At 46.4% G+C, this 27,828-nt stretch overlaps 2 protein-coding genes across 2 annotated transcripts; one reads left to right on the top strand and one right to left on the bottom strand.

Moving 5' to 3' along the window:
• Positions 1–1,869: 1,869 nt before the first annotated feature.
• Positions 1,870–6,566, top strand: LOC112899482 (primary amine oxidase-like). Its single transcript, XM_025967967.1, has 4 exons — positions 1,870–3,378; positions 4,445–4,558; positions 5,458–6,005; positions 6,108–6,566. Exons 1-4 carry the CDS (start codon positions 2,011–2,013, stop codon positions 6,316–6,318), a joined length of 2,241 nt encoding a protein of 746 aa, XP_025823752.1. The 5' UTR covers positions 1,870–2,010; the 3' UTR covers positions 6,319–6,566.
• Positions 6,567–15,779: 9,213 nt separating this feature from the next.
• LOC112898868 lies at positions 15,780–19,555 on the bottom strand. The gene is made up of 2 exons (XM_025967172.1): positions 19,060–19,555; positions 15,780–16,160 (listed from the first exon to the last, which is right to left on the bottom strand). The coding sequence occupies exon 1, from the start codon at positions 19,432–19,434 to the stop codon at positions 19,066–19,068; it is 369 nt and encodes a 122-aa protein (XP_025822957.1). The 5' UTR covers positions 19,435–19,555; the 3' UTR covers positions 15,780–16,160; positions 19,060–19,065.
• Between the last annotated feature and the right edge of the window lie 8,273 nt (positions 19,556–27,828).

Below are 27,828 nucleotides of genomic sequence, written 5' to 3'. Positions count from 1 at the left end.
CATTAAAAGAAGAGGGCAAAATGATGACTTTCTGTTGATCCCAAGCCAAAATAACATGGCAAATTTTAAGGATCTGAACCTGCAAGACTGCCACCAAAGGTGTAAAAGGAGTTACAAACTGAACTGAGGATAAGATGCTAGTAGTGGTTGCAGTGTCCCAGCCTGCGCCTAGCGTCCTCGATGGCTCCCCAGCGCGGAAGCCTTTGCCTTGGGCCCCGTTTAGATGCATTGCAAATGTTATAATTTTTACACTCTCTCTCCATCACATCAATTTTGGCACACATACATGGAGCAGTAAATGTATGTAAAAAAAATAACTAATTGCACAGTTTAATTGTACATCACGAGACGAATCTTTTAAGCCTAGTTAGATCATGATTAGATAAAATTTGTCAAATACAAACGAAAACGCTACAGTAGCAAAAAGTTCCAAATGTTATACAAATTTGCGATCTAAACGAGGCCTTGGTATTGACATGAATGCTGCTGCCAAAGTGCAGCGCTGGTAAATGGCATCGTCGGTATGCCGCAGCAGTGCGCCCACCACCGACATGAGCAGGAACTGCAGCTATCGGCACAACAGAACCTCCTCTACCTTTCCCTCTCTATCCGCCGCCAACGCGGAGGGCACCACAGCATCCGTGTCTCCCGGCTCACGGAACGTCGCCTCCAGCAGGGGAGGTGCGGGCAGTGGCGGAACTGGTGAATCTCCACGCCTAGGGTCACTATCTTAGCACCTAAAGAACTGTACCAAACCCCACTTACATATAGTTCATATAAGTGAAGGATAAAATACAGAATTTTGAAGATATCTCGATTCCAAGCTTAATTATACATGGTGTGCTACAAAATAAATACCTAACTAAGGGTGATTCAGTCTATCCTCGCCTCTTTCATTTTCATCAAACATTAGCACGATAACCTGAACCTACTGCAAGTTGGACAATTCAAAGAAACTAACAGGAACCCATGCAGTGCACGGGCTAGCAAAATCAAAACACACAAAATCTGCTCATAAAAAGAGCACAAACATGTTAGAAATCCTAAATACTGGAGGCTCCGATTAAAATGCTCCAATTTATTTGTATTTGTATTGTACCATTGTTCCTAAAGAAAAATCCCTTCTTCGATTCCGGTCGGTTGTTGTACAATCTGGAATTAGAAATTAAATTGTTTTTCATTCTTGGGCCAAAGAAGTTACGCATCTACGAATCTAAAGAATGATGGATCAAGAATTCAAGATTGAAATAGAGATTGGGGAACGGGGATTGGAATACCTGCTGCAGGGCTGCTGCCGTGCGGCTGTGTGCTTCCTGCTGTGCTCTCCAACGCTGGCCACCAGCCGCCCGGCCGCACGAGCATGGCGTGCCACACGCAGGAGCGGCAGCCAGCCGGTTCAGGGCTCCAGGCATGTAGCCATGACCCCACTCCGGCGTGCTGCTGCTGTTGCGCACCGTCCGCTAGCACCGCTTGGCGCTCGCCGGTGCTCCGCCATGAGCACGCGCTCAGATCCACGTCTCCCCGTGTGGGAGGGCGCGCGGGCAGGGTGCGAGGGCCTAATGGGGAGAGAGGGCCACCTGAGGCTTAGGCGTCGGAGTCGGAGTCCGTGTCGGCATCTCGCTCCACCCCTTCCTTCACCAGGCCGTGCCGTCGCCGCCTTCCCTGAGTGAGAGAGAGGAGGGAGGCACGGATGACAAGTTGAGAACAGGAGTAGGCCAATGCGGGAGCGGCTAGGACTACAATGGTACTACGGGTTGATTTTGAATATTTGAAGGACTTTTTTGCAAAGTTTTCAGAGTACACCTAGCAGCACGGGAGGCGCCGAGGGCTCTCGTGCGAGGAGGCGGCAGCTCTCTTTAAAAAATCCGATACTGGAGCAGCCGCCCTCGTCCCAACACCCCAAGGCCCCAAGCACTCTCACCAACTCACCATATATACGGCGGCAGCGCTCCTCACTGAGCTCAGTGCAGTGCACACGCCAAGGCCAGAGAGGAGACACCCACCGCTCCAATGGATCACTCCACCTCCCTGCTCCGGCTCATCTTCCTCGCCCTCGGCGCCGCCCTCGTCCTCCTCGTGTTCCGCTCCGCCTTCCACCTTCCACGCGGCATCGACACGCCCACAACCTCGCTCTTCGACGCCGCCGCCGCGGCGGGCAGCAGCTGCACCCGGTTCGCGCCGTGGGGGTGCCGCCAGGCCGACCAGACGAAGCCCAAGCCCAAGCCGCCGTCGCACGAGAACGACGTGCCGCGCCACCCGCTGGACCCGCTGACGGTCGGCGAGATCAACCGCGCGCGCGAGCTCCTCCGCGCGCACCCGCCGTTCGCGTCGTCGCCGTCGTCCCTGTTCGTGCACTCGCTCGCGCTGGACGAGCCGGAGAAGGCCGTCGTCCTGGGCTGGCGGAAGGGCGCCGACCCGCTGCCACCGCGCCGCGCCGTGGCGGTCGTCCGGTTCCGCGGCGAGGCCTTCGTCCTCGCCGTCGACCTCGCGGGCGGCGCCGTGACTCCTCTGCCTGTCCCCGCCTCCGGGTATCCGACCATGACCATGGACGAACAGGTGTCTCTCTGCTTCGCGCCGTTCGCTGACCCGGCGTTCAACGCCACCATCCGCCGGCGCGGCGTCCGTCTGTCCGACGTGGCGTGCCTGCCCATCTCCCTCGGGTGGTACGGCCCCACCGAGGAGAACCGCCGGCTGATCAAGGTCCAGTGCTTCTCCGCCGAGGGTACGGCCAACTTCTATATGCGCCCTATCGAGGGCCTCACTGTGCTGGTCGACATGGACATAAGGCAGGTCATCCACATCTCGGACCGCGGCACCGGCATCCCGATCCCGGCCGCCGCGAACACCGACTACCGGTACGCCCGCCACATGCAAGAAGAAGGTAACCGGGCATCGAACGGAGCCGGCCTCGGGTTCCAGAAGGTGCGCACGCCGTCGATTGAGCCGGCGCCGTCGGGCCCGGGCGTCGAGCTTGTGGATGGGCACACGGTGCGGTGGAGCGGGTGGGAGCTCCACCTGAAGGCGGACGCGCGCGCCGGCATGGTGGTGTCGCGCGCGCGGGTGCAGGACCCGGGCACGGGCGCGCACCGGGAGGTGCTGTACAAGGGCATGGCGTCGGAGCTGTTCGTGCCGTACATGGACCCCTCCGAGGCCTGGTACTTCAAGACCTACATGGACGCCGGCGAGTACGGCTTCGGGCTGCAGGCCATGCCGCTGGTGCCGCTCAACGACTGCCCGCGCCACGCGCGCTACCTCGACGGCGTCTTCGTGGCAGCGGACGGCCGGCCCTACGTGCGCGAGAACATGATCTGCGTCTTCGAGCGGTACGCCGGTGACGTCGCGTGGCGGCACTCGGAGAGCCCCATCACCGGCATGGACGTAAGTGTGCTTACACTCTCCATCATCGATCGATCTTGTCCTTTTTTCTCCTGCTGTGCGTCACTAGGGCGGTGTGTCATACGCTAGATAGTGGTTTCTGCACGTAGCTGTTCCTCCTCTAGTTTTTTCTTTTTGTCAACTCTTACCTTTCAAATATAAAAGGGTTTTTGTCTACTTGCAGAGGGTGCCAGAGAGTTGCTTAAGATATTTTCGACGCTATAGGACTAGGAGTGTAAGAACCAAGAGCGAGAATCTTGAATTGCAGATGCGATCAGCAACCTGACAGCATCTGCAATCGTCCTATTCAATCTTTCCTGAAATACAAAACGAAAAAAAATCTGAATTTCAAAGACTCGTGACAGAAAAGAATAACTTCAGAGATATTCTGGAAGTTGGTTCAAGATTGAACAAATGACTATGGTAGAAAAAGAAATTTAGATAATAAGAAACAATGGGGACCTGAATTGAACTAGGTGTTGTCTAGATTATTGCCACGGCGCCAGTCTATACGTCAGGCTAGGCGGTGGCGTGCCAAATGTAGCCGCCGGTCATCTTTTTTCGCCAGTGGCAACTGGCAAGTATGTGACAAAGACTGGCGTGGTGGAGACGAGATCAGTGAGCTTTTTCTTTAGAAGAATCTTCAGAACTTGTCTGGGAATGAGGAAGAATCTTGAACAAAACTATACACACACACTTGCCGGGATTTCTTTCCTTACTGAAAACTTTTACAGAAGATTTAACCGGCGGTCAGTATAGAGTTGGTGGTAGTGTTAGTGACGCCGGATGCATGGATGACACAGTAGATTAGAGATATCATCTCAGCCATTCATGATTGAACATGACCATTTCTTTTACATGCACGTGTGCAAACTAGTGTCCATGATGTTTACGACATCTGAGGTAGCTATATATCATCAAACCGATGGCTCTATCCATGATGCAACGTATAACGGCGGTACTGTGTTGTTCTATCTGTGGTTGGACCCTAGCTAAGCTAGTGACACTGGCCTCTGATATTTTGCTCTCCCTCCGAAGGACAAAAGACTCAAATAATGCTCTCCTGCAGATAAGGGAGTCGCGTCCGAAGGTGACGCTGGTGGCGCGGATGGTGGCTTCCGTGGCCAACTACGACTACATCATGGACTGGGAGTTCCAGATGGACGGCCTCATCCGCATCAAGGTACTCGCGATACCTCTCCCTCCCTCTCTCATCCGTACGTGTATAAACGTGCCAGAATTTTTAAGCACACGACGCTTCTGCAAGTGCACATCGTCAGTGGCATATATTTGGATCGATCAGCAAGAAATTAGGACGATTGATTTGCTGACTAAACTCTGAACAAAAGATTTAATTTGCTTGTCCTTTTTAATGATATAGTAGACTTTCTTACAATTCGTGTAGTTGTGTAGTTAAGGTACATACAGCATGGTGACCCTATAAAAAAGGAAAGTACAACAAGGGAACATAATATATATATATATATATATATATATATATCAACAAATTGGAGGCTGTCGATTCCAGTTCTTAAGATCTCTGCACTAACAAATATGTATATATATTATGGGTGGAGGGAGTACTAGCGCTTCAGTCATCAGATTCTCATGCATGATGGTTCCAGCGACTTAATTGAACCCTAAATTAAAGATCAGGGATATTCTTGCTAGTTGGTGGAGCTTCACGTTACTCGGATGGGCACGGCCATTATTGGGGCCTCGGCCGCCATAGTCAGCTTGTTGCCTCAGCTTCCAACTATCCACAACACAATTCGTCGACGACAGAAAATGGCGCCGTTTAGTCATCCCATCCATTTCATTCAACAGTCAATGGTCCAGTGATGGCGATCGGCTAGCTTTAGAAGGATAAGCAAGCATGCTGGGAACACGCAAGTGCTAATTAACTTCCCTCAACAGTGAATGTTGTTGTGCTAGCTACAAACTTATCCATGGACGGATTATTAGTTAATCAGTCTTGTTTACTGCAGAGATAGTATATATATTCGGCGTGTAATAATTAACGGTGATATTTGTTTTACTGATGAGCTTACATAATCATCGTCTATGAAATGAAAATCAAAGGTTGGGCTCAGCGGCATCCTCATGGTGAAAGGCACGGCCTACTCGCACCTGAGGCAGGCCCGCGAGAACGAGGACATGCACGGCACGCTCCTCTCCGAGAACGTCATCGGCGTCATCCACGACCATTTCGTCACCTTCCGGCTGGACATGGACGTCGACGGCGCCGACAACTCCTTCGTGCGGGTCGAGATGGCTCGCCAGGAGACGGGCCCCGGCGAATCCCCACGGAAGAGCTACCTCAAGGCCACCCGCCGCGTCGCCCGGACCGAGAAGGACGCCCAGGTGCGCCTCAAGCTCTACGAGCCGGCTGAGTTCCACGTCATCAACCCGGCCAAGAAGACACGCGTCGGCAACCCCGTCGGCTACAAGGTCGTCCCCGCCGGCACCGCCGCCAGCTTGCTGGACCCCGAGGATCCGCCCCAAATGAGAGGCGCCTTCACGAACAATCAGATATGGGTGACACCCTACAACAAGAGCGAGGAATGGGCAGGCGGGCTGTTCGTGTACCAGAGCAAAGGGGAGGACACACTGGCCACTTGGGCTGACAGGTTTGTTTGTGCACACGTTCTCCGTATCTGCTACTAGACTTTGATCCATCCGATTCATGGAAGTTGATTATTGTATGTGATGGTGATGGCATGGATGAACAGGGACCGTCCGATCGAGAACAGAGATCTGGTGCTGTGGTACACGCTAGGGTTCCACCACATACCGTGCCAGGAGGACTTCCCCATCATGCCCACCGTGTCCTCCGGCTTCGACCTCAAGCCGTTCAACTTCTTCGAGAGCAACCCCATCCTCAAGCAGCGACCGACCAAGGACGACGACCTGCCGGTCTGTGCCGCCGCCACCACTGCGTGAGCACCGTCCGTAGCCGGCCGGCGCGGTGATGCTTCGGTGCATCATCTATCAGCAGCCCTGGAGGAGCGTGTTATTATGTACCATTGGGCATATAGGGGCGGGACTGATTAATTGGAGCCCTGTCCTGTGTGCTATTGCTAGTAGCTATATATAGTAAGTATGTGATGATAATGCAGCTGTGTCATCTCCTGATCTGCTATGTACTGTATGACCAAACAAAATGAGGACTTTGAGTTGTGATGTCTCTATCTCCAAGAGTCCCTGCAGGTAATGCTGCACACTAGCAGGTAGTTGTGACCATGGCCCGCTCATTATTTTCTAGCGACCCGACATACCGTGCTTTGTCTCGTTGTTTGTGCGCAACGTACTCGCATGCATAACGGAATGGACATGGTATGCACGGTGGAAGGAATCAGTGGTCGTATGCCGAACGGAGGAAGCGGTGAATTAGGCCATCTAAAATCTTAAACTAACACTATCGTTAAAATGCATAAAATATAAATCAGATCTGCTATCCAAATGAGCAACTATGGTTCCTATGTAACCCATCCAAAAAGGAGTTTTGCAATCTACAACCAGTTCTAGTAAGAACTACTCTAAGAAGATAAAGATACACAAGTTTCAAATATAAAATGCGGAAACATAGAGGAGTGGGTTGGAGAGATGCAAACTCAGCACGGCGATTTTATCCCATAGTATTGGTAGGCAAATGCCACTTCTAAGTAAGCGCTGGAGCTCCACCAACGATATGCTCCTAGTCACCAAGTCTCTTCACGTCAAGGTCTTGGACTCATCACTATGCTCACGCCAAGCCGGATGAGAGATGCTTTCCACACAGGCAAGGCTCACCACTATCTCTTCCGATCAAATTGATACTGTCTTCACTATGGAGCTTCTCCACCAAGAAAGAGATCTCCTCATCTCTCGTACAAGGTCGTCGTCGCTGGTCCACACAGCCGGTGGGTTGATGTAAGTATCCGATTGGCCCGGCAAGTGGACTTTACTTCCACCCTACTTGAATGAAGTTCAGATGGATATACACATGCGAGTGCAGAGCGTGGCTCTATAGTCGGGGAGGGTGACTCTGATCCACAACCCGGAAAGAAAGGGGAAAAGTTGCTTGGGGTGACCCTTCGGTACTCCATGTGTGTGTGTGTTAGGTTTACCTTGCAAGGTTATGAAATTCGATCCCAATCATCCATTTCTCGCGGTAATTGAGACTATTTAATACTTCTGCCACATAGAGTAACAAGAGGAACCGTGGCTATGATGAAACTTGTCGAATGATTAAATATTTTCCATCATGTTTGGTTAGAGATAGATGCTCACTTAGAGATGTTAAATGAACTAGAATATTAAAAGCTAAAATATAAAATTAAGGACTTACTCTTTGTTGCTTTTTAGCAAAAGAAACCCTAGAACCTTAGAACCATGAATGCTTAGGAGTCGGTATTCTCATACCACTAGCCGGGTAAGTCTTGCTGAGTATTAGTATACTCAGTCTTTATTGTGGCAATATTTTTAGGTGTGTCTTTTGAAGATATGATAGCTGGTTTGACGTAGCCATGTACTTTGCTGACTGGTTGGACCGTGGAGTGGGATCCGTCCCCGGCCAACAATGACTCTGCCGAGTGATGCCACATATGGGCTTCATCGTGGTATCCAAATCGACGATAGATGATCGTGTTTTCTTTCCGCTGCTACTTAAACTCTGAATAAAGTTTCTATGTTTGAACTTTAAAGTACTCGTTTGATAAAGTTGACCTGCAATAATTGATGTGAGACTTGTGAGATAAAAGTTTTGGAATATTGTAATCTTTGGACTTGCCTTCATGCGAGTTAAGTGTACGCTTTGTTTCGATCGAAATATTAAGTGGTCGCATAGGGATTTACCCGACAAACTGTTAGATTTGTGAGATAAAAGTTGTGAAATGTTATAATCTCTGGACTTGCCTTCGTGCGAGTTAAGTGTACACTTTGTTTCGATTGAAATATTAAGTGGTCGTATCAGGATTTACCCAACAGACTATCGGATTACTCCGTTTGAAGTGCATGGTAGCCAGTTCATCTTTATGGATGATGGTTAGTGCACTTGAGCTAGATTAATTCGAGCGGTTCTGCCACAGCTGGTATCAGAGCGAAAAGTGTACACTGAGGTATGCAACAAATCTTTAAAATAAGTTTTACAAGACTTGACCGCAGAACGCGTTGGACTCGTTAAGGATTATATCTAACTCGTAAAGCCCTATGGAAATATTGGAATATAGCCAGGTGCCAATATAAATTAGGATATCTATGTGAGTTTTTTCAGATACACTAGCCGCGAGTACCGCGAGTATGATAGGTTAAGAACGAAGAGTGCTCGACTAGTTATTATAGGGAGAGACGTACTAATTAAGCCACCGAAATAACTCCGTAAGGCCAAGTTAGTGGCAACTGTGAGGTTGTGAGGATAGAAAGGTCGTGCAAGCTGCATATCTTTAAATTCGAATAAAAATTGAGTTATGGATGAACTGGATAAAAATTCACTCCCAAAATAGCTAAATCATTAAACAAAGTTCATCTTGGTTCCTGTTGTTTTCTGTCCAATCTAAGGAAATCAATTTATTAACCATAACAAATAACCTTGTCTATAGGACTTCAACATGAAAGTTGTTGTAAATTAAGTAAATAAGCTACTGTTAAAACGAATCGAATTTAACCCTTGCAAGGTAAACCTAACACACACGCCTGGAATGCCAATAGGGCGTTCCGAAGCAACCGTTTCCCTCATATTCCGGGTTATGGATCGGGGCCACCACAAGCGACTGCAGGACCGTACGCACATCACTCGTGCAGGACATACGTCTGTAGCGCGACTACAAAACCCGTATTCATGTCTGCCATGCAGAACGTACTCCCACACGTCGGTGCGTGTAAACATAAAATAAAAGTCGAGTGGTGGAGACGCGTTCCATTCGCCGGGCCAATCGGGTACTAGGCTTACCGCTTACCATATTTCGCGGCATGTGGCTAGTACTTTCAAATGCTTAGCCACCACTACCACACATTTCGACCTTAAAACTTTTATCAAAATAGACAGGGTAAACTTCCAGGTCATGACACAGCACATGACCCTGTCCGTCATCCTTATAGTGGTTGCAGAATCGTAAACAAGCAACTCCTATATCGCGTGAGTGACAGGAAATCACCCGACTTTTGCCGGTCCTATTTAGCAGAGCATCTAAGCGATGAGGACTCGGGTTCAATACATTGGTTCCTAAGATTCATGCATCTAGGGTTTCATTTCAACTCCTAGATGTAATGCAAGATACAATATAAATAGACATAGATTGCAGTGTAAATAAAGTAGTGGGATATGTCCGGGGCTTGCCTTTACTGGTGGGACTGAAGTTAGGGATGTTAGTATTGTTATCTTCCGAACTTTGGTTCGGGGCTTACGATATCCCTTGGTGGCGTTCACTTGGTCTTCAGAAACATCCTTTGCAGACTTCTGGGAGATCTCGTAAGTACCGTTTGTAGAAGTAGTCGTATCTACATGCAATGCAATATTTCATTCAAAGTGTGCACATAAAACTACCTTACTTCATAATACAGTTGCAATTTAGCACTCATTTAACATATTATTCACAAAACAACCAAAAAGATCTAAAACTAAACTTAGACGGAGCTTTAGGTGGACAACTAATTAGAATCGGCTACTCGTTGAAGATTACAACAAAGCCGATTGGAAACAACAGAGGTTTAGTCGACTGAAAGGTGCATCGGGTTTCTAGACGATCGATGAAAGCATCGAGTACTTCAGCAGAGGGGTGATTCCTAAAGTAGTTGTCTTAACTGAGATGTGCTTAAGTGTTATTCTAGGTAACTAAGTGTGGTTATATCGACTCGATTACGTCAGCACAACTATTGAGTGGCGTATAGCCAAATGGAGTGTGGTTAAGGGTATATGACCGATAAGTAGATAGTCGATTGCTCAGCCGATAAATCGACTGATAGAAGGGTGTGGATAAGGATGAGAGAACTAAGGATCGATCGACCGTGTTTGACCGATATGGAAAAGCAACCAAAATCGGCTTGGGTCGGCCGATGGCAAGAACCCTAAGATCGTGTGTGCACCTCAAATTGATCGGCTATGTGATAGCCGATGTAGGACGGAATAACAGAATGTTACTGGCAGTAGCCGATACTAGAAAGATAACAACCGTTTCAGCTAACCAGCCGATGGTAGAAACATCTCACAAGAAATGCATCGGCTGATAGCGGTTACGCAGAAACATCATAGACTTAAAGAAAACAGATGTTAAGTGGCTGGGTTGATAACCTGCCACTGAAGTATAGCTGTCGAGACATATTAGCTAAGCAGCAGACACACAAGAACTAACGGGGATCCTTATACGACAAGGAACCTAAAGAAACAGCAATCAAGACAAGGACAATGTCTTGATGATAGGGGTATGAGCACTAGGGTGATAGGATTAACTAACTATCACACTTCTCCACTTAAAACATACACCCTATAATTTATCTTCCAGCTATAACACATGCATACAATATAAGCACAATAAAACATTCATTCCCTAATATTTGACCTAAACCACACATCAGAGATTTTCAACTCACGAGCACAACTTAAAACTTGTAGGGTTTGACTTAGGATTTCAAACAAAACTGATTTTACATTTTTATGAACTTCCTACGAAAATCTATGAAATGTAGAAGTCCATCGATTTGAAATACAGAAAGCTTTGGAAATTTTACAAAGAACACCCTAGAACTTTTCCAAAACATAGCAATCAAGTCCTAGGTCCAGGAAAATAGATAACAGGAAGTTAACGGCGATATTCCGGCAAAGGAATCGCCGACATTAAGAAGATTCAGTGAATTAGGGCAAACCTTGGGGTAGCCTTGGTTATGAAGGAGAACACGCGGAAAGTGAAGCCCCGTGGCGATAGGATCAGCGAAAAGAAAAGCTTGACGATGATGAGACTCCATGGATGACGAAGAAGTTTGTCGAGAAGGGTTGCCATGGGTGGAAGATGGTCGAAGGGGTAATCTCCACGGTGACTTGTGGTCTTGCTTGGCGATCGACGAGGAATAGGAGCTGCTGGATGTTGTGGATCCCTGGGACGAGACAATAGAGCCGGATGGGTTCGCTATGCCAACTCCTCCGCGAACCTTAAGATCCTCCTGCTCACGAGCTGAGCCTTCTCTGCTCACGCACGTGTGTTGCTGAAACACATCCGGCATACCCGCGTAGCCTCCTGCAGGATCACCGTGTTTGGTCGTATCTCCTGCGCGCTGTTCTTGTACTGCTCCCACACCATTGGCTCTTACCCTGCTCGCGCGTGGTCTATTGCCTTGCACACGCACGTGCCTGCGGAAACGAACTGAGTTGGCCGTCAGTCCCGCGTCGTGCTGCTTTTGCTTCGACCTCTGCATGGGTGGAGGGAGCTCGCCATGCGTGGCTCCTCCGAGCTCGTTGCATCCGGTCGCCACGTTCGCTTCGCCGCCTTTCTTTTTGGTTCATCACGCCATAACCGCTCCTCTGCCTCCGCGAGGACCGAGGCCTGCCTGCATCAGGATCACACCTTCCGCTGCCGTCCGTGCCAGGCTACCTCCGTTCTCCACGAGCAGTTCGCAGTGCCGCTTGATTTCGTCCGTGGCTTCCTCCTCAACGATCTCCGACGTCCTTCACGTGCGGCTCCATTGCTTTCCCCGTGCGGGTCCGCGCCGAGTCGTCGCGCCGCGGCATCGCGAGCCCTGAGTTCTGCTCCTGCGTCTTCGCCGACAGCCTCGTCGACACCTCCACATACGTGTGCCTGTGTGTTCCAGCACCGCGAGCTTCACGCTCAAGCTCGCGCAGACCGTTCCACTTCGCGCCGCCGGTCACGCATCCGCACACGCACACCTGCACGTCATTGTCTTGCGTGCCGAGGAAATTGCTCCTCCTCTTCCTGCTGTTGGACACGCGTTCGCCCCGTCTTACCGCGCCGCAGGTCCCTCCGCGCTGTCCAGCCCCCTCGCACCGGCGTGCGAGCTCCTGCACACCGCCTCCAGCCGCTCCTGCTCGCCCTGCTCTGCTCCTGTTCCAGCACCGCACCAGTCTAGCACCCCGGCTCTGCTTCGCTTGCCACCAGCGCCGGCGCGCGTCCACACCCGCCAGCGCCGAGCCGCGGCCGCCCCAGCCGCGTGCGCCAGCGCCCGCCTGGATCCACTGCCGCTAGCCGCCGTCAGCGCGCTACCGCCGCACGCGCTTGCGCCGCCTACGCCACTGGCTTCGGCGCGCTCGCCTGGGCCGGCCCCGCTCCGCGCCGCCGCCGCTCGGGGCCCACGCCGGGCCGCAGCCGCTCGGCCCCGCGCCCTGCCGCACTGCTGGCCCGCTGCTCGCCTGCCCGCGCCGTGCAGCGCCCGCGCCAGCGCGCTCCGCCCAGCCACCGGCGCCCTGCGCATGCGCCCCGCGCTGCGTGCCTGCGCGCCACGCCTGGGCCGCGCTTTGCTCTGCCCGAGGAAGGAACCGGAGGAGGCAGGGAAGAGGAAAAAATGGAACTTGGATGGAGCTGCCGGTTGGGGAAAAGAAAAAGAAGGGAAACGTCAGGATAAGGAAGAGGAGAGAAGATGAACAGATGGACTTTTCCAAGGGCCTAAACGCAAAATCAGAGAACTGCAGGGGCCTATTTGTAAAACAAAATTTCCCGTTGATTTAAAACCCTAATGAAGAAATGCCCAAAACGAAAGTTGAAGAGTTTTTCAAGCTCTACAACATTGCTTTAGGGCTCAAGTTTAAAAACTCAAAACTTATATTTTTACACGTAAATTTTTTAACAAAAGTTGGATTTGAATTACTTTTGTCCTAAAGAGCGTAACTTATAAAATTCAAGACCTAAATGCGAGCATTTATGACACATCGTGATGACGGGATAGACTCGTCATAATGACTGGATAGACATGTCATGATGATTTGCATTTTTACACTTTAGCCCTAAATAAATTTGAAAGTTACTTTTGTAAATCAAATACTTACACAAAAGGACTTATACTTTTATAAAATGTACGCGCTCACTCAAATGCTTGTTCAAATATTACACAGATAATATGTAGGTGCTCAAATATGCTATATCTAGACTATTAATTCCGCACCTAAATAACCGATAAGATTGGAAAAAAATTCATAATAGATTTGTGCGAAATACTCACGTTGCGAAATACTTCTGGCTGCCTGCTGCTGCCGGGGGGGGGGGGGCTGACGGCCTGCTGCTGCCCGACGGGGGGGGGGGGGGGGGGGCTCCTGCGGCTGGATCTGCGCCACCGCCATGGGGGGAGGGGCCTGCATACCTCCTGCTGCCCGGCGGGGGGGGGGGGGGGGTGCTCCTGCGGCTGGTGCGGCGCTGCCGGCGTGGGGCTCCTGCGGGCCGCAGCTGGTGCGGCGCCGGGGGGCTCCTGCGGGCGGGGGCGGGGGCGGGGCTCCTGCGGGCGCCTTGGCGGGGCGCTCCTGCAGCTGGTGCTGGGCCGCCGCCCGGGGGGCGCACGGTGGGAGGCGGCGCGGGGTGGGGCGGATGACGGGCGGCGCGGGGTGGAGCGGATGACGGGGCAAACATAAACAGCGAAACGTTTTTTCCATAACGAGTGGCAGGTGGGTAATTTTTTACCCCAGAAATCACTGGAAGCAGGAGGGAGATGCTTTTGCATTTGTACTAGGGTGAAAACAGCTTTTGGGCAAAAGCACTTGGGGCGTTTAGGCTCTTTGGTTAGCTTTTGGCTTTTGCAAAAGCAAAAGCAGGTGCAAAATCCTAACCAAAGGCACCCTGAAACCAAATAGCTGATAAATTTGAGAAGATCTTAGATTCCATGGTGGTATTTTTTGTTTTGTTCATAGTGATTCTTGGCTGCAGTTAGTTTTTGCGCAGTTAGAGAATTAGGAATTATAAGGGGAGACCTCTGCACGAAGGTACATCAACCATGCATCAGCATGTATGATGCAGCATCTGAAACTCATATGTATGATGCAGCATCTGAAACTCATATTTAAGATCAATTGTAGTTTCTTGACCTGTTGAGCTCTCATTCTTAATATGAAATGTGTTTCATATTAAGCAGGAATCCAATTTCTTCAAATTATACATCAGTTAGATATTTCAGATCAAGTGTAGTTTGCCCAAGAGCCTACATGACAGAATCAGATTGAATACAGACTACACATTATACATTAGATATTTACGTATATATACACCACTTATGCACAGGATCGCCAGACACTACGGCAGAATTTTTTTATCAATGTATTGTGCTCGAGATTGAATGCATATCGAAAAAGCTTCCCCAAAGCGTACAACACTATCTGATCTGCATCACAGACAAACCTATTTAAAAGCGCCTTGCGATGGACTTTGATATTATGATGTATCTTTCTTTGTATATTTTTGAAATTATGAGCTTGGAGTAGAGATTTCCGTGTGATAAACCTATTCAATAATTAGTTGAATACAATACTTTCGAACAACATTATTTACTATGTTTTTTATTTCATATTGAGTTACTCTGATGTCTTTAACGAAAAACACTTTAGTTGTAACAAATAATTCTCATGGAAAGTATTTGCCACCAATAGCAATGCATGGGCATTCAATAACACTCTATTTAATGAGAATGAAATTTCCATTGAGTCACTAGATGATGCTGAGGGTTTGAACTGCCCTTAATTGTACCTTGAAACGATGCTTTCGTTGTTGTCAATTCCATCTAAGCCCTGGCACGAATAATGAGGCCACCATCATCTCCCTTAATTGTACCTTGAAACGATACTTTCGTTGGTGTCGATTTCATCTAAGCCCTGGCACGAATATTGAGGCCACGATAATCTATTGCATCGTCGGGTGCCAAAGCTGGCACGGATGACCCTCGCCCGGTACCGGTGGTAAACTAAAAGCCTTGGGTACCAGGCTCAATTGACCGGAACGGATGAGGATGCTCTACGGTACTGGTTGTTTACACGGTTGACTGAGAGTCATGCTATTTGTCATAATGTCTAATTTTTTGTCTCTTCTAAACATATTTTGCTATGTATCTAGATTTGTTAAAATAACCTACAATTTGAAATTTGAAATGAAAGGAGTAGAATATTTTAAAAATAATAAATCACAGATATTCTGACTATGAATAGGCAGACAATAAACCTGAAACACAAAGTAATTGACGTCACTCAAGTGCTATGAAGGAGTTAAGTTTGAACAATTGTTTTATGTGTTCGCAGTCTGGAAAGTGGTGATCTGTATATATGAATACTGTCATATCATGTTCACACGTAATTATTAGTGTGTAAACAAGAAAAAAGAGTGTACGAACCAAATATATAACTATAATATCAACTTAAAAACATTTTCACCAAAAAATCAGATTTAGAATGCGCAACGCCAAAATCACCAGACTACAAGACAGTTTCACTTTCAGAACTGAAGCAATTCTGGCAATATAACCGAAGCAAGCAACCCTTTTGCTAATGTTGGAACAATCAGAATACAATAAATTTAAAATCTGAGATACATCCCTCAGGCCAAATTAGGCAAGAAACCAATATGACACATCTTAAAGAGCATTTTCAGGAATTTGTGTAATTGAAACGACACTGAGCTAGATTAACCACAGGCACTGAAACACCAATGCCATCAGTCCATAAACACATCTAAATATAGGACCAAGGAACAGTAGGTTGGACCATACTACAATGTTGCATAGAGTATGGGTCGGCAGAGCTTGTTGAGCGCGAGGATCCAGTGATATCTTCTGGAGTCAAAAGATAAATTAATTATTATGTCGCTGAACTGTCATGAAAGGCTTCTGATGCCCTACAAGAAAATCAAAAGTAAATATTAAGGATTGAATAACATAGCCAAACAGCATTGTTACTCATGGTCCCCATCACACAATAAGTTTGCCAAACTCCCTACAAATTTTAGGGGATGATTAATATAACCAGACCACGTAAAAATTAGTGCTCCCCTACATATATAATTAGTCCCTAACGGTTCACCTCTGTGCAATCCCCATATGAATCCCAATAAAGATGAGGATTTTGTTCTTAATTCTGTCTGATTGGACATCTGTTTTACTTGATGAAGATCCCCAGGTAAGGCGTTAATGCGCATATTCTATAAATGCCCATAATGGCCTGTGAAAGAATCAGCTCTCTTTGCATGTTCGCAACTGTCTTATTTAGTACTGTTTCTGATTTCCAGATTTTATTAGTATGAAAGAAATCATTGTTACACAAGTATTCACCCTGGCTTGCTCTCATAAGCGGTGCTACAGTTGGAATAAAAGCTGCTCAAGGTGTACCAGTGGTAGGGCTTGTTTGTTTTAGTGGGGAGATGATTAACCAAATAAGCCCTAAGTTACTTTAACCATCACATGGGGCGTGAGAAGACCAGGGGATTAACTGAACAAGCCCTAAGTTTAACCATAACATGGGGCGTGAAAAGACCATTTTATTCCTTATCATATTTTTGGAAGAAAAATGAAAGGTTATTAGTATTAGGTGATTCCCGTGTGTCACATGAGAAGCAATATCGCAGTGACACCATCTCAATTATCCAGTTTATGAACTGAGGGTAATCATCTAGGAATGAAGCTATAGCTCGGAGCCTGAGTGCACACTTGTAGTAATAAGCCAACATATATGTCATATACAATAACAGCCTCAATGGCCGGAAACAGTAAAATGCTTAAGAATCTTGTAATGTTGATAGGAATTTAAGACACCAACAAAATAATGCAGGTCCACATTGGCAAAACACATTATTTAAATATTCATGAATTGGAATGATCAAATAAAAGCAATACATTACCTCCCATTTACATTCTTTAACAAAGGTCTATTTCCCATGGAAAATTTAAGAGTCTGACGTTGAGAAGGCCCATTTCCAATGTACTCTCTTGTTATCAGTTCTCTAAGATAGGGTGATAAGCACATTATTCTTTCCATTGCCTGGGTCAACTTGGATCTCCTCGTTCCAATTGATATCATCTGGTGCCAAAATTCTAGTGTTGCTATTTGCAGCAATGTTTTTTCTTATGTGCAAAAGTAAACCCCCAGCAAACCATAATACTAAATTTAGTTGAAAGAGGAGACCGGCAATCAAGCAATTGAATTACCTTGCTTACTTCAAAGTCATTGATTGGTGCCAAAAAAAATTGTAAGAAAATTAGTTGTGTATCATTGGGAGTCGAGATGGTGTAAAGCAATGGAGGGGAGGCCAAGAGGGTGCTGCAAAGGGAGGACAAAAAGAAGCTAACAAGTAGAGCTTGAGCGGCAGGCAACGATTCTGGCAAAGGGCAACGATTCTGGCAACTAGCGATGATGGCAAGTGACTCTAGCACTTCTGTTATGTGACGAAAGATTTTGAATTTTGGCCGAGTGAGCAGCTTCACGGACGGTGTTTCTGGGTGAAAAGACAAGAGGGTCCCGCTGATGCACGACGCACATGGTTTGCTTGCAGCCAGCCTCGCAAAGTCCATGCCGTGATCCCTGGTTGGACGATTGGGTGCAAGCATGGCTTTTGGGCTACATGCTAGCCTCATGGGCTATCTGCTGGCAGCAACAGCAGGGTGGTGCACACATTTGGGACTCAGGGAGTGCACAAGAGGTAAGTTCAAGGTACTAATAACTAAAATTTTGTTTGGATCCTGGTGCAAGTGCACTTGGGTGGAACAACATGGCTTCGCCATCCACTGTGAGTTAATGGAAGACGATGCCCTCAAAAAAAGTTAATGAAAGATGTTAACATACATTGAAGGAATTCCCCTTTCATATAGATTAAAAATTAAATGGATGATTCATCCAGTAACAGCTTGGCTGTTATGAAAATAATAAGTGATAGATATATCTATTCACACAAATTTCTCTCGTAACAAACATGTGGATAATCTTACCAATCACATGAATAACCAAGAGATGAATATTTGGCACTAGATTATCTGCTCCAGCCTGGGCACATTGAGGTCATGTGGTATAACATTAACATTAAGATCAAGATTGGTCTCCATTCTCCTTTTTCTACCATTTGATGTCCACAGGCTTGATATGCAATCATATCATGCAACATAACTAGTCAACCAAACAACTCATGAAAAAAATAGCAGATACATGTTTGTTTTTCAAGCACTGTCCCTGATTTAGATGGCCTAATCCCACAACTTTCACTAATGAGTGTGAATCATACAAGCCTAGAAAGGTCAGGCCATTTTCCGTTTATGCAAAGCCAAAAAACACCTTAACCACTGTAACCCTTAATAATGAAACCGCTTCTACACAGATCATTCAATCTCATTCTTTTGCTTGGACCGATAAAGGAGCCTAATATTCTTATTTTTACAATATTTTTAAGAGCTATCCAGCATAATTTGATTATAACTTAGAACTGTGCCTTCCATTTGGTTACATCACATCAGGATGTAACAAAATAGATACAGCAACCTATCAGGAAATAAAAGTAGAAAATTTGGTCTAATGTATGATACAGAGCACTCTTGGTACAGAAATGAAGTGGCAACTTAATTAATCGCTTCTGCAAACTCTTGACTTGTTCTTCATACTAAGACATTTAAATTTCATGGGAACAGGACACGTATTGACAGCTGTAAGCTCTCCCTCTCCCTCTGTAGGCATTGGATCAAACACTTCAAGGGCATGTGGAAAACAGAAAAAACCAGAGCACTCTGGGAACAATTGGGGCTCGAGAAGCTTACCAGAGACTACGGCGCAGTGGCAGCGGAACCCTCTGGCGTGGCTGCTGCCGGGTTCGGAGTTGGCGTCGGCTGCTGGTGGGAGATGAAAAGCGGCGGCCTGGGCGCGCGTCGCTCCTCCTCTGCCTGCCTCCGCGCGTTATACATCTCCTCGGTCTCGACGACGACGAGGCGCTTGACCTGGGTTAGCATTCCGAGAAGCGATGGCGTGGTACGGTGCTCGACGGTGCGGTGGCAGCGGCGGAGGCGCATGGCCTCGAGCGTGCGGCGGTGGAGGCGCCGCGTCCCGGGGAGCCCCCGCACCAGCGTGATGTACAGCCGCGGGCTCCACGCTATCGGCACTCGCGACTTGAACGCGTTGAACGCGCTCCCGTTCATCTCTGGGCTCCGTTCCGGCGATCTCCTTTCGCTCGTTGTGTGGAGGCTGCGGCGGCCGGAAGCCTAAACCCTAGGCGACGATTGCCGGAGGCGTGCGAAATGAGAGGGTTGGGCCGGTTGGTTCTCAGGTCCAGCTTGACGTTAATAATTTTTTAGATGGGCCAAGAACGCAGAGATAGTGGTTGAGTTTTGCGGTGGTTGTGATCTGTTTGGGCCCGTAGCAACATACTGTGCGCCGCCTCGGCGGGCAGTGGCGGTGAACACGTCGTTATAAATTTTTACTTACATTGGATCGGAGTTTTACGGCTTCTAATAGGTTCGATTCTGCTGCATACCGAGTAATCTCTCCACCTCGGACAAACCGTCCGGTGAAAATATCTTCCCTCGTGCACAAAAGAAATAAGAAACGGAATTCCAGCGTCCGGACGTCCGACGTCCAGAACTAGCATCGGACGGTTCCTACGGTAAAATTCTTTCCATTATTCAAGTACAATATAAGATAATAGCATATGCAACATGAGCAAACAAGTATATGCAACAAAAAATAATAATAATTGCAATATATAAAATATGTACTAAAAATTCTTCTCAACCATCCAACGAGAATTGAAAAAATTCCGCCGCAACATGTGCATCATGTTGCTTGCAACTTTCAATCGTCAGACTAAATTACATGTTGTAGCATTGAAAAATACAACATCCCAAACTAACTACTACAACACACAAGTGGAGCATATTACGCAACATACTGAAATGTCGTGAAAAAAGAACCATCTAACATCGTATGGTCATTTGATGAAACATTCCAAATTGCATCGTGATTGCAGCTTCATAAAAAAACTTACAATAAAAATAGGTTGAAACATTCGTAACATCTCGAATCCACAAGCTACCTATTGCAACATCTCCGAATCAACCATTCAATATAAAAAAATTTACCAACCATCATGTACTACAAAAAGTATCTAGTACAACATAAAAATAGAAGTTATGCAACATTATAGATCAACCAACGGAACATCTCAAATTAAATATTGCAACATCCCGAAATTACCAAAGAGGGGGAAACTATTCTAAAGTGAATTAGCCACTAAAATATTGAAACTTTCCTAATTAACTAGTGCAACATCTTATATAAATAATCGTAATATTTCTATTACAGTGCTCCAAAGGGGGGGGAAGCTAAGCCCACTGCAGCATAACCTTGTGGTTGTCGCTCTTGAAGCGAGCGGTCGCAGATGGACCTCCTCGCAACTACCGCTGTCCATGGCAACCCTGTGCGGCAACATCCACGTGGATCCAGGATGAGGGTGTGCAGCACATAGGTGGCTGGCCGCGACCCCTAGCTACTAGAGCGCCACGGGGGAAGAGCGATCTCGCGGGTGGTGCCTGTGGCGACGTCGAGCGTGAGGAGGCCTCAGGATGTAGCGAGCTTCCAGAAGACGTAGCTGGCAAAGGGTTGTGGCAGAACCGCCTGAATTATTCCGACTCAAGTGCGCTAATGATCACCGTACAACTGTTATTAACTTAACGCACTTCAAATGGAACAATCCATTGGTCTGTCGAGTCTTCGCCCGATACAACCACGGTTCAACAGGATCGAAGCAGGTTTACCTCGCACGAAGGCAAATTTACAATCACAGAATAGCATATCAACTTTTAATTTACAATCATTTATACATCATTACAAACCGGGTTCAAACATAAGTAAACTTATACAAACAGTGTTCAAACTGACAAGCGTAACAGCTTGTCCAAACTCACAGCAGAAAGAAAAGTTTACGCGACTACGCACGTCGCGATGGTGGACACCATGCTTAGCCCAAGGCCTGGTGTCACTCCAGAGGGTCGCTGCCAGCCGGGGACGGGTCCCACTCCACGGACCAGCCAAAAGGAACGGACGTTGGCCACACAGGGTTGTCCGTGGAATTCTCGAAGGTTATACCTGAAACAGATACTAGCAAAGCTGAGTATTCTAATACTCAGCAAGGCTTACCCGAGTTTGGGTATACTTTAGCCCATACCTAGACTCATGAAGGTATTGCAAGGTTTCTGGGTTATTTTCAGCGGAAAAGCAACTAAATGTATAACTTAATTTCAAGTTTTAGCTTTCAGATTCTAGTTTGATTAGTTCTCTAGGTGAGCACTTATACTAAGCAAGCAAAGTAGTATTCTCATCCATCAAAATTATTCCTTTGAACCTTTCACTTTTTACTCGATATGGCAAAAGGGATAAGCAGTCTCAATCCTCGTGAGAGGCGGACGATTCTGAATTGAATTTAACCTTGCAAGGTAAACCTAACACACACGCTTGGAGCACCAACAGGACGTTCCGAAGCAACCGTTTCCCTCATATTCCGGGTTATGGATCAGGGCCACCACAAGCGACTGCAGGGACCGTACGCACACCAATTGTACAGGACATACGTCTGTAGCGCGACTACAAAACCCGTATTCCTGTCTGCCATGCAGAACGTACTCCCACACGTCGGTGCGTGTAAACATAAAATAAAAGTCGAGTGGTGGAGACGTGTCCATTTGTCGGGCCATTCGGGTACTAGGCTTACGGCTTACCATATTTCGCGGTATGTGGCTAGTACTTTCAAATGCTTAGCCACCACTACCACACATTTCGACCTTAAAACTTTTATCAAAACAGACAGGGTAATCCTTAGGTCATGATACAGCACATGACCCTGTCCATCATCCTTATAGTGATTGCAGAATTGTAAACATGCAATTCCTATATCGCGCGAGTGACAGAAAATCACTCGACTTTTACCGGTCCTATTTAGCAGAGCATCTAAATGATAAGGACTCGGGTACGATACATTGGATTCCTAAGATTTTATGCAACTAAGGTTTCATTTCAACTCCTAGACATAATGCATAGATAGATATAAACATTATAATTTGCAGTGTAGAAAAAGTAGGGGTTATGTCCGGGGCTTGCCTTCTTGAGTGGGATTAGGGGCAGAAGTGTCAGAGGCTTCAATTAGTTCCTCGACGGCTTGGGTTGGATCTTCAGAAAACCCTTGGTCTTATCCTAAGACCAACTCGTAATCTCCATCATCAAGTGTCGTTGATTCTATATGAGATGCAATTAATTAAGTAAGATGAGATTAAATTTAAGGTCCTATATTACAAAAATTGCATTTCACCAAGTCAACACACAAGGGCTCATGAAATAAAAAGGGTTTAGGTTTGAATCACCATTTATAAAGGAATCATAAGAGTATCATTGAATTTACTGCAAACAGGAACTAGAACATTTAAATTTGAATTTGAAATCCAAATTTAAACTCAAAACTTTAAGTTTACAGGATCAGAAAGTTTTGGAAACTTAATTATGCATTAAGCATTAACACATTGGAACTTGATACAAGGATCTTAACTAATTAGGTTTAAAGGACATGCTTAGCTAACTTTTAAAGTTTTTCAAATTCGAATTGCCTATATTCAAAAGAAGTCAAGTTATTAAAATAAAGCTAAGTTTGAAATTTTAACATAAGGTTACACATAGCCCATAGAATTTATATGCCAAAAACCATGAGAAACAAAATCAAAATGTAGAAGTTGTATACCAAATACCTTTTAACTTTAGATTTAAAATAGGTGTGCAAGTATTTGGTTTCATATCAAACTTCATAAATAAAAGTTGTAGGGTTTGAAGCCTAGTTTCCAACAACACTAATTTTACAATTTTCGGATTTTTCTACACTTTTCTATTGATTTTACAGGTCAGCAGCACTTCTCACATGAAATATCAAACATGTTTACACAGAGGTCCTTAGCATCACTATTCCCCTGAGTCTTATAGCTTGCAAATAGCCCCCTGGGCTTTTGCTCCTTCTAACCCAAGATCCTTGCCGGTTCAAAACAGGGATAGCGGAGTTTGACCGGCGTGTACCGGTGACGGCGATCACCGGCGGCAGGATTGGAGGGGTGGGGAAGCACCAGTGACCCTTTGCGCACCTGGGGATGTTTGGAATTGGTGCGGGGTGGCTGGTGGCAGCGGCACGGCAGAGGCAGGCAGCCGGCGGTGGAGGTGAGTGGTGGGAGCGGCGGTCCAGTGGTCGGAGGTGGCGTGGGGTAGGCCGGGGAGCTTCACTAGGTCACAGGAAATCCAGCCGTAGGGTCTTGGTGATGTGGGGGTGATCGAGGTGACCGGCCCACGTTGGGCAGGAGGCGGCGGCGGGCGGCGCTGGTCGGGAGGGTTCCTTGGCCGGGGTTGGGAGGCGGCTGGGGGCTGGGAAGTACAAGCAAGTACCAGGGGAGCTTCCGGAGGGATCAGTGAGGGCAATGGTGGTCTGGACGTGGCTGCCCACGATGGCCCGGAGTTCACCGGAGGAAGGGGTTGGGCGGCGAAGGTGAAGGGAGCTCGGAGTGGGTTTGGCAAGTAAGTTAGCAGTGCAAACGAAGCGAGTGTGAGTTGCTGATGCTACTGAGCAGAAGAGAGGGAGGGATAAGGCGAGCTCGTGTGGGAATTGCGGTGGCGGCGAGGTGGCGGCCAGCGGGCGCCCGGGGAGCCGTGGCGCGCTCGGAGCAGGACAGCGGGGCAGAAGACAGAGCCGGGCCCGAGGAGAGGATGACGCGTGGATGGGGAAGGAGCAGGAGGTGGATGGCGGCGGCCTGCACAGCGGTGGCCAGGGTCGGCGTACTGCGCCAGCGACAGGGGAGGCAGAGGAAAACCCAGAGCAGAAGAGCAGGTGCTCGGGGAGGAAGAAGAGAGGGGAGGGGGTCTGAGTACTTGTTTGCAAAATAGAAGAAATACAGGGACCCCACAGAAAAGAAAGATTTCACACTAATCTAGAGATCTAATGAGGAAGTGCCCAAAAAGAAAGTTGTAGAGTTTTTCAAGCTCTACAATTTAGCTTTAGGGATCAACTTCAAAAACCCAAAGTTTGCAGTATAACATGTTAAATTTTGAACAAAATAGAATTTGAATTACCCTTGTCTTTACCAAGGGAAATTTTGATCAAACTTTTGGTGTATTTGCAAATGTTTAAGGAATGTCATGATGACTAGCACTTTTACATTTTAGCCCTCAAGTTAACACACAAGTTACTTTTATACAGCATTTACTCTGCATAAAAGCCCTATAGTTTTTGTGCTAATTACACATAAATCCTTACCTTTCCACCACAAACCCATTGTTCTTAAGATTTAACCTCCCTTTTTTTACTTTTCTTTCTATAAAGATGAAAATTAAATACTAAGCATGATTTTTCCCCTAGGTTCTAGAGCTACCTTCTATTTAACCCAAAAAAACACTTAAGAGCCTATATTTTATAGAAATTACAAATATACCCCTAGCCTCTTGTGCTACTCACATATTCTATAGCAAACATACAAATAAGCATACATGTATAGTATCAAAATCTAGTGTCCCTGTTTTCTAATTACTTGAATGTCACAGCCTTCCCCCCTAAAAATAATCTCGTCTCGAGATTCTAGGACAGAAGAAGTTGGATGATCAATGTCGGAGATTGGTTTGGGAGAAGTCTGGGAAATTTTGCTGAAGATAAGACTCAGTTTCCCATGTTGCTTCTTCTTCCGTGTGATGGTTCCACTAAATCTTGTACATCTTAATGGTTTTCCTTCTAGTACTTCTTTCTTTAGCATCTAGGACTCTGAGTGGATGTTCTGTATAGGTCAAATCAGATTCGATTTCGATAGTTTGGGAATCGATGATTTCAGTAGGAAGCTTAACACACTTTTTGAGTTGGGACACATGAAAGATATTATGAATGGCCACTAACTAAGAAGGAAGCTGAAGACGGTAAGCTACGGGTCCACAGACTTCAAGGATTTCAAAGGGCCCGATGTATTGAGGAGCAAGTTTCCCCTTTACACCGAACCTTTGAACACCTCGGGTAGGAGAGACTCGAAGATATACGAAGTCTCCAATTTGAAATTGTAAAGGTTTCCTTCGTATATCAGCGTAGCTTTTCTGTTGAGATTGGGCTACTTTCAAATTCGTCTGTATAATCCTTACTTTTTCTTCTACCTCATTGATAAGATCTGGTCCAAAGATTCTACGTTCGCCGGTTTGTGACCAATTCAAAGGAGTTCTACAACGGCGACCGTACAATGATTCAAATGGGGCCATCTTGAGACTGGCCTGATAGCTATTATTGTATGAGAATTCTGCTAATGGTAGATATTTATCCCAATTCTTATCATATTGGAGGGCACAAGCTCTAAGCATATCTTCTAAGATTTGATTTACTCTTTCGGTTTGCCCATCTGTCTGAGGGTGATACGCGGAGCTTCAAATTAACTTAGTTCCAAGAGCATCTTGAAGTTGCTCCCAGAATTGCACGACGAATAGCGTCCCACGATCAGAAATGATTGTTTTAGGTATGCCATGAAGACGAACAATTTGATCCAAATAGATCTCGGCATATCTTTTGGCCAGATACGTAGTATGCACGGGAAGAAAGTGTGCAGTTTTGGTTAATCGATCCACGATTACCCAAATAGAGTCATGTCTCAAAGAAGTATTAGGCAGACCAACAATAAAATCCATACTGATATCTTCCCATTTCCAAGAGGGAATGATTAGAGGTTGGAGGGTACCAGCAGTTTTCAAATGACTGGCTTTAACCCTTTGGCAGATATCGCATTCTGAGACATATTTGGCAATTTCTCGCCTCATGCGAGTCCACCAAAAATTTTGTTTCAGATCCTGGTACATCTTTGTACTGACAGGGTGTATAGAAAATTTAGATAGGTAGGCTTCATCCATTATCTGTTTACGGAGTTTATGGTCCTTAGGTACCACAAGACGTTTGTTGAACCACAAAACTCCTTCAGGGTCTACTTGAAAACATTTGTACTTTTTCTCTCCTTGTGTTATCTTCTGCTTAATGATTTCAACTCCTTCACTACGCTGCTGAGCTAGAACAATGTCATCCTTAAGTGTGGCTTCAACCGAGAGATGGTTTAAGTCACCTTGGGGAATGATCTCTAGATTAAGCTTGCTCATTTCCCAACAGAGAGTTTCGTTGAAAGCTTCAACTGATAAACAGGAACAATGTGCTTTGCGACTAAGCGCATCTGCAATGACATTGGCCTTGCCTGGATGATAATGTACCTCTAGATCATAATCCTTGATCAATTCTAACCAGCGTCTTTGCCTCTTATTTAAATCTGCCTGTGTAAAGATATATTTGAGGCTTTTGTGATCGGTATATATATGACACTTTGCACCCATTAGATGGTGTCTCCAAATTTTTAAGGCATGGATGACAGCTGCGAGTTCAAGGTCATGAGTGGGATAATCTTGTTCATGAACTCTGAGTGCCCGTGATGCATATGCAATCACTCGGTGGTCTTGCATAAGTACACAACCGAGTTCAGTTCGTGATGCATCATAATAAATGTCAAAGGGTTTTGACACATCGGGTTGAGCCAAGACTGGGGCATTTGTAAGACGATCTCTGAGAATGTGGAATGCATCATCGCATTGTTGATCCCAAGAGAATTTAACACCTTTCTTCAGTAGTTCGGTCATAGGTTTGGCTATTCTGGAGAAATCCGGGATAAATCAACGATAATAGCCAGCTAGACCAAGAAAACTACGGATCTGATGGACTGAGGTTGGGGGTTTACCATCCATCACTTCTTGTACTTTACTGGGATCGATGGATATTCCATCACCAGAGATAGTATGATCTAGAAATTTTACTGTATCTAACCAAAACTCACACTTGGAGAATTTGGCATACAGGTGGTGATCTCTTAATCGCTGAAGGATGACATGAAGATGTTTGACATGATCTTCTGGAGTTTTAGAATAGATCAAGATGTCGTCAATGAAGACTATAACAAATTTGTCGAGTTCTTGCATGAAGACAGAATTCATGAGGTACATGAAATAGGCTGGAGCATTAGTGAGACCAAACGACATGACTAGATACTCGTATAGGCCATATCAAATAGAGAAAGCTATTTTTGGAACATCACTGGGCCGGATCTTAATTTGATGATAGCCGGAACGAAGATCAATCTTAGAGAATACCTTGGCTCCGGCTAATTGATCGAAAAGAATATCAATACGGGGTAGGGGATACTTATTTTTGATAGTCACCGCATTGAGAGGACGGTAATCAACACACAGCCTTAAGCTATTGTCTTTCTTTTTCACAAACAAGGCTGGACAACCCTATGGTGAGGCACTTGGACGAATAAAACCTTTGTCTAAAAGGTTCTGGAGTTGTATTTTCAATTCAGCCAACTCGTTAGGAGGCATACGATAAGATTTCTTAGAAATAGGGGCTGTGCCAGGTTGGAGTTCTATGATGAACTCGATATCTCTGTCTGGGGGCATTCCAGGTAAGTCATCTAGAAAAACATCTGGATATTCATAGATGACTGGAATATCCTTTA

This window comes from Panicum hallii, chromosome 7, assembly GCF_002211085.1.
Source record: "Panicum hallii strain FIL2 chromosome 7, PHallii_v3.1, whole genome shotgun sequence".
NCBI classification, from domain to species: Eukaryota; Viridiplantae; Streptophyta; class Magnoliopsida; order Poales; family Poaceae; genus Panicum; species Panicum hallii.
Note: the sequence above shows the minus strand (reverse complement) of the source record. Positions and strands in the feature narration are given on the sequence as shown.

Bases quoted from the DNA above. Each gene is read 5' to 3' on its own strand.
- LOC112898868 (XM_025967172.1), bottom strand. From the start codon at position 19,434: ATGAACGGGAGCGCGTTCAACGCGTTCAAGTCGCGAGTGCCGATAGCG.
- LOC112899482 (XM_025967967.1), top strand. From the start codon at position 2,011: ATGGATCACTCCACCTCCCTGCTCCGGCTCATCTTCCTCGCCCTCGGC. The intron at 4,559-5,457 runs GTACTCGCGATA...TGAAAATCAAAG, and splicing joins ACGGCCTCATCCGCATCAAG to GTTGGGCTCAGCGGCATCCT. The intron at 6,006-6,107 runs GTTTGTTTGTGC...ATGGATGAACAG, and splicing joins CTGGCCACTTGGGCTGACAG to GGACCGTCCGATCGAGAACA.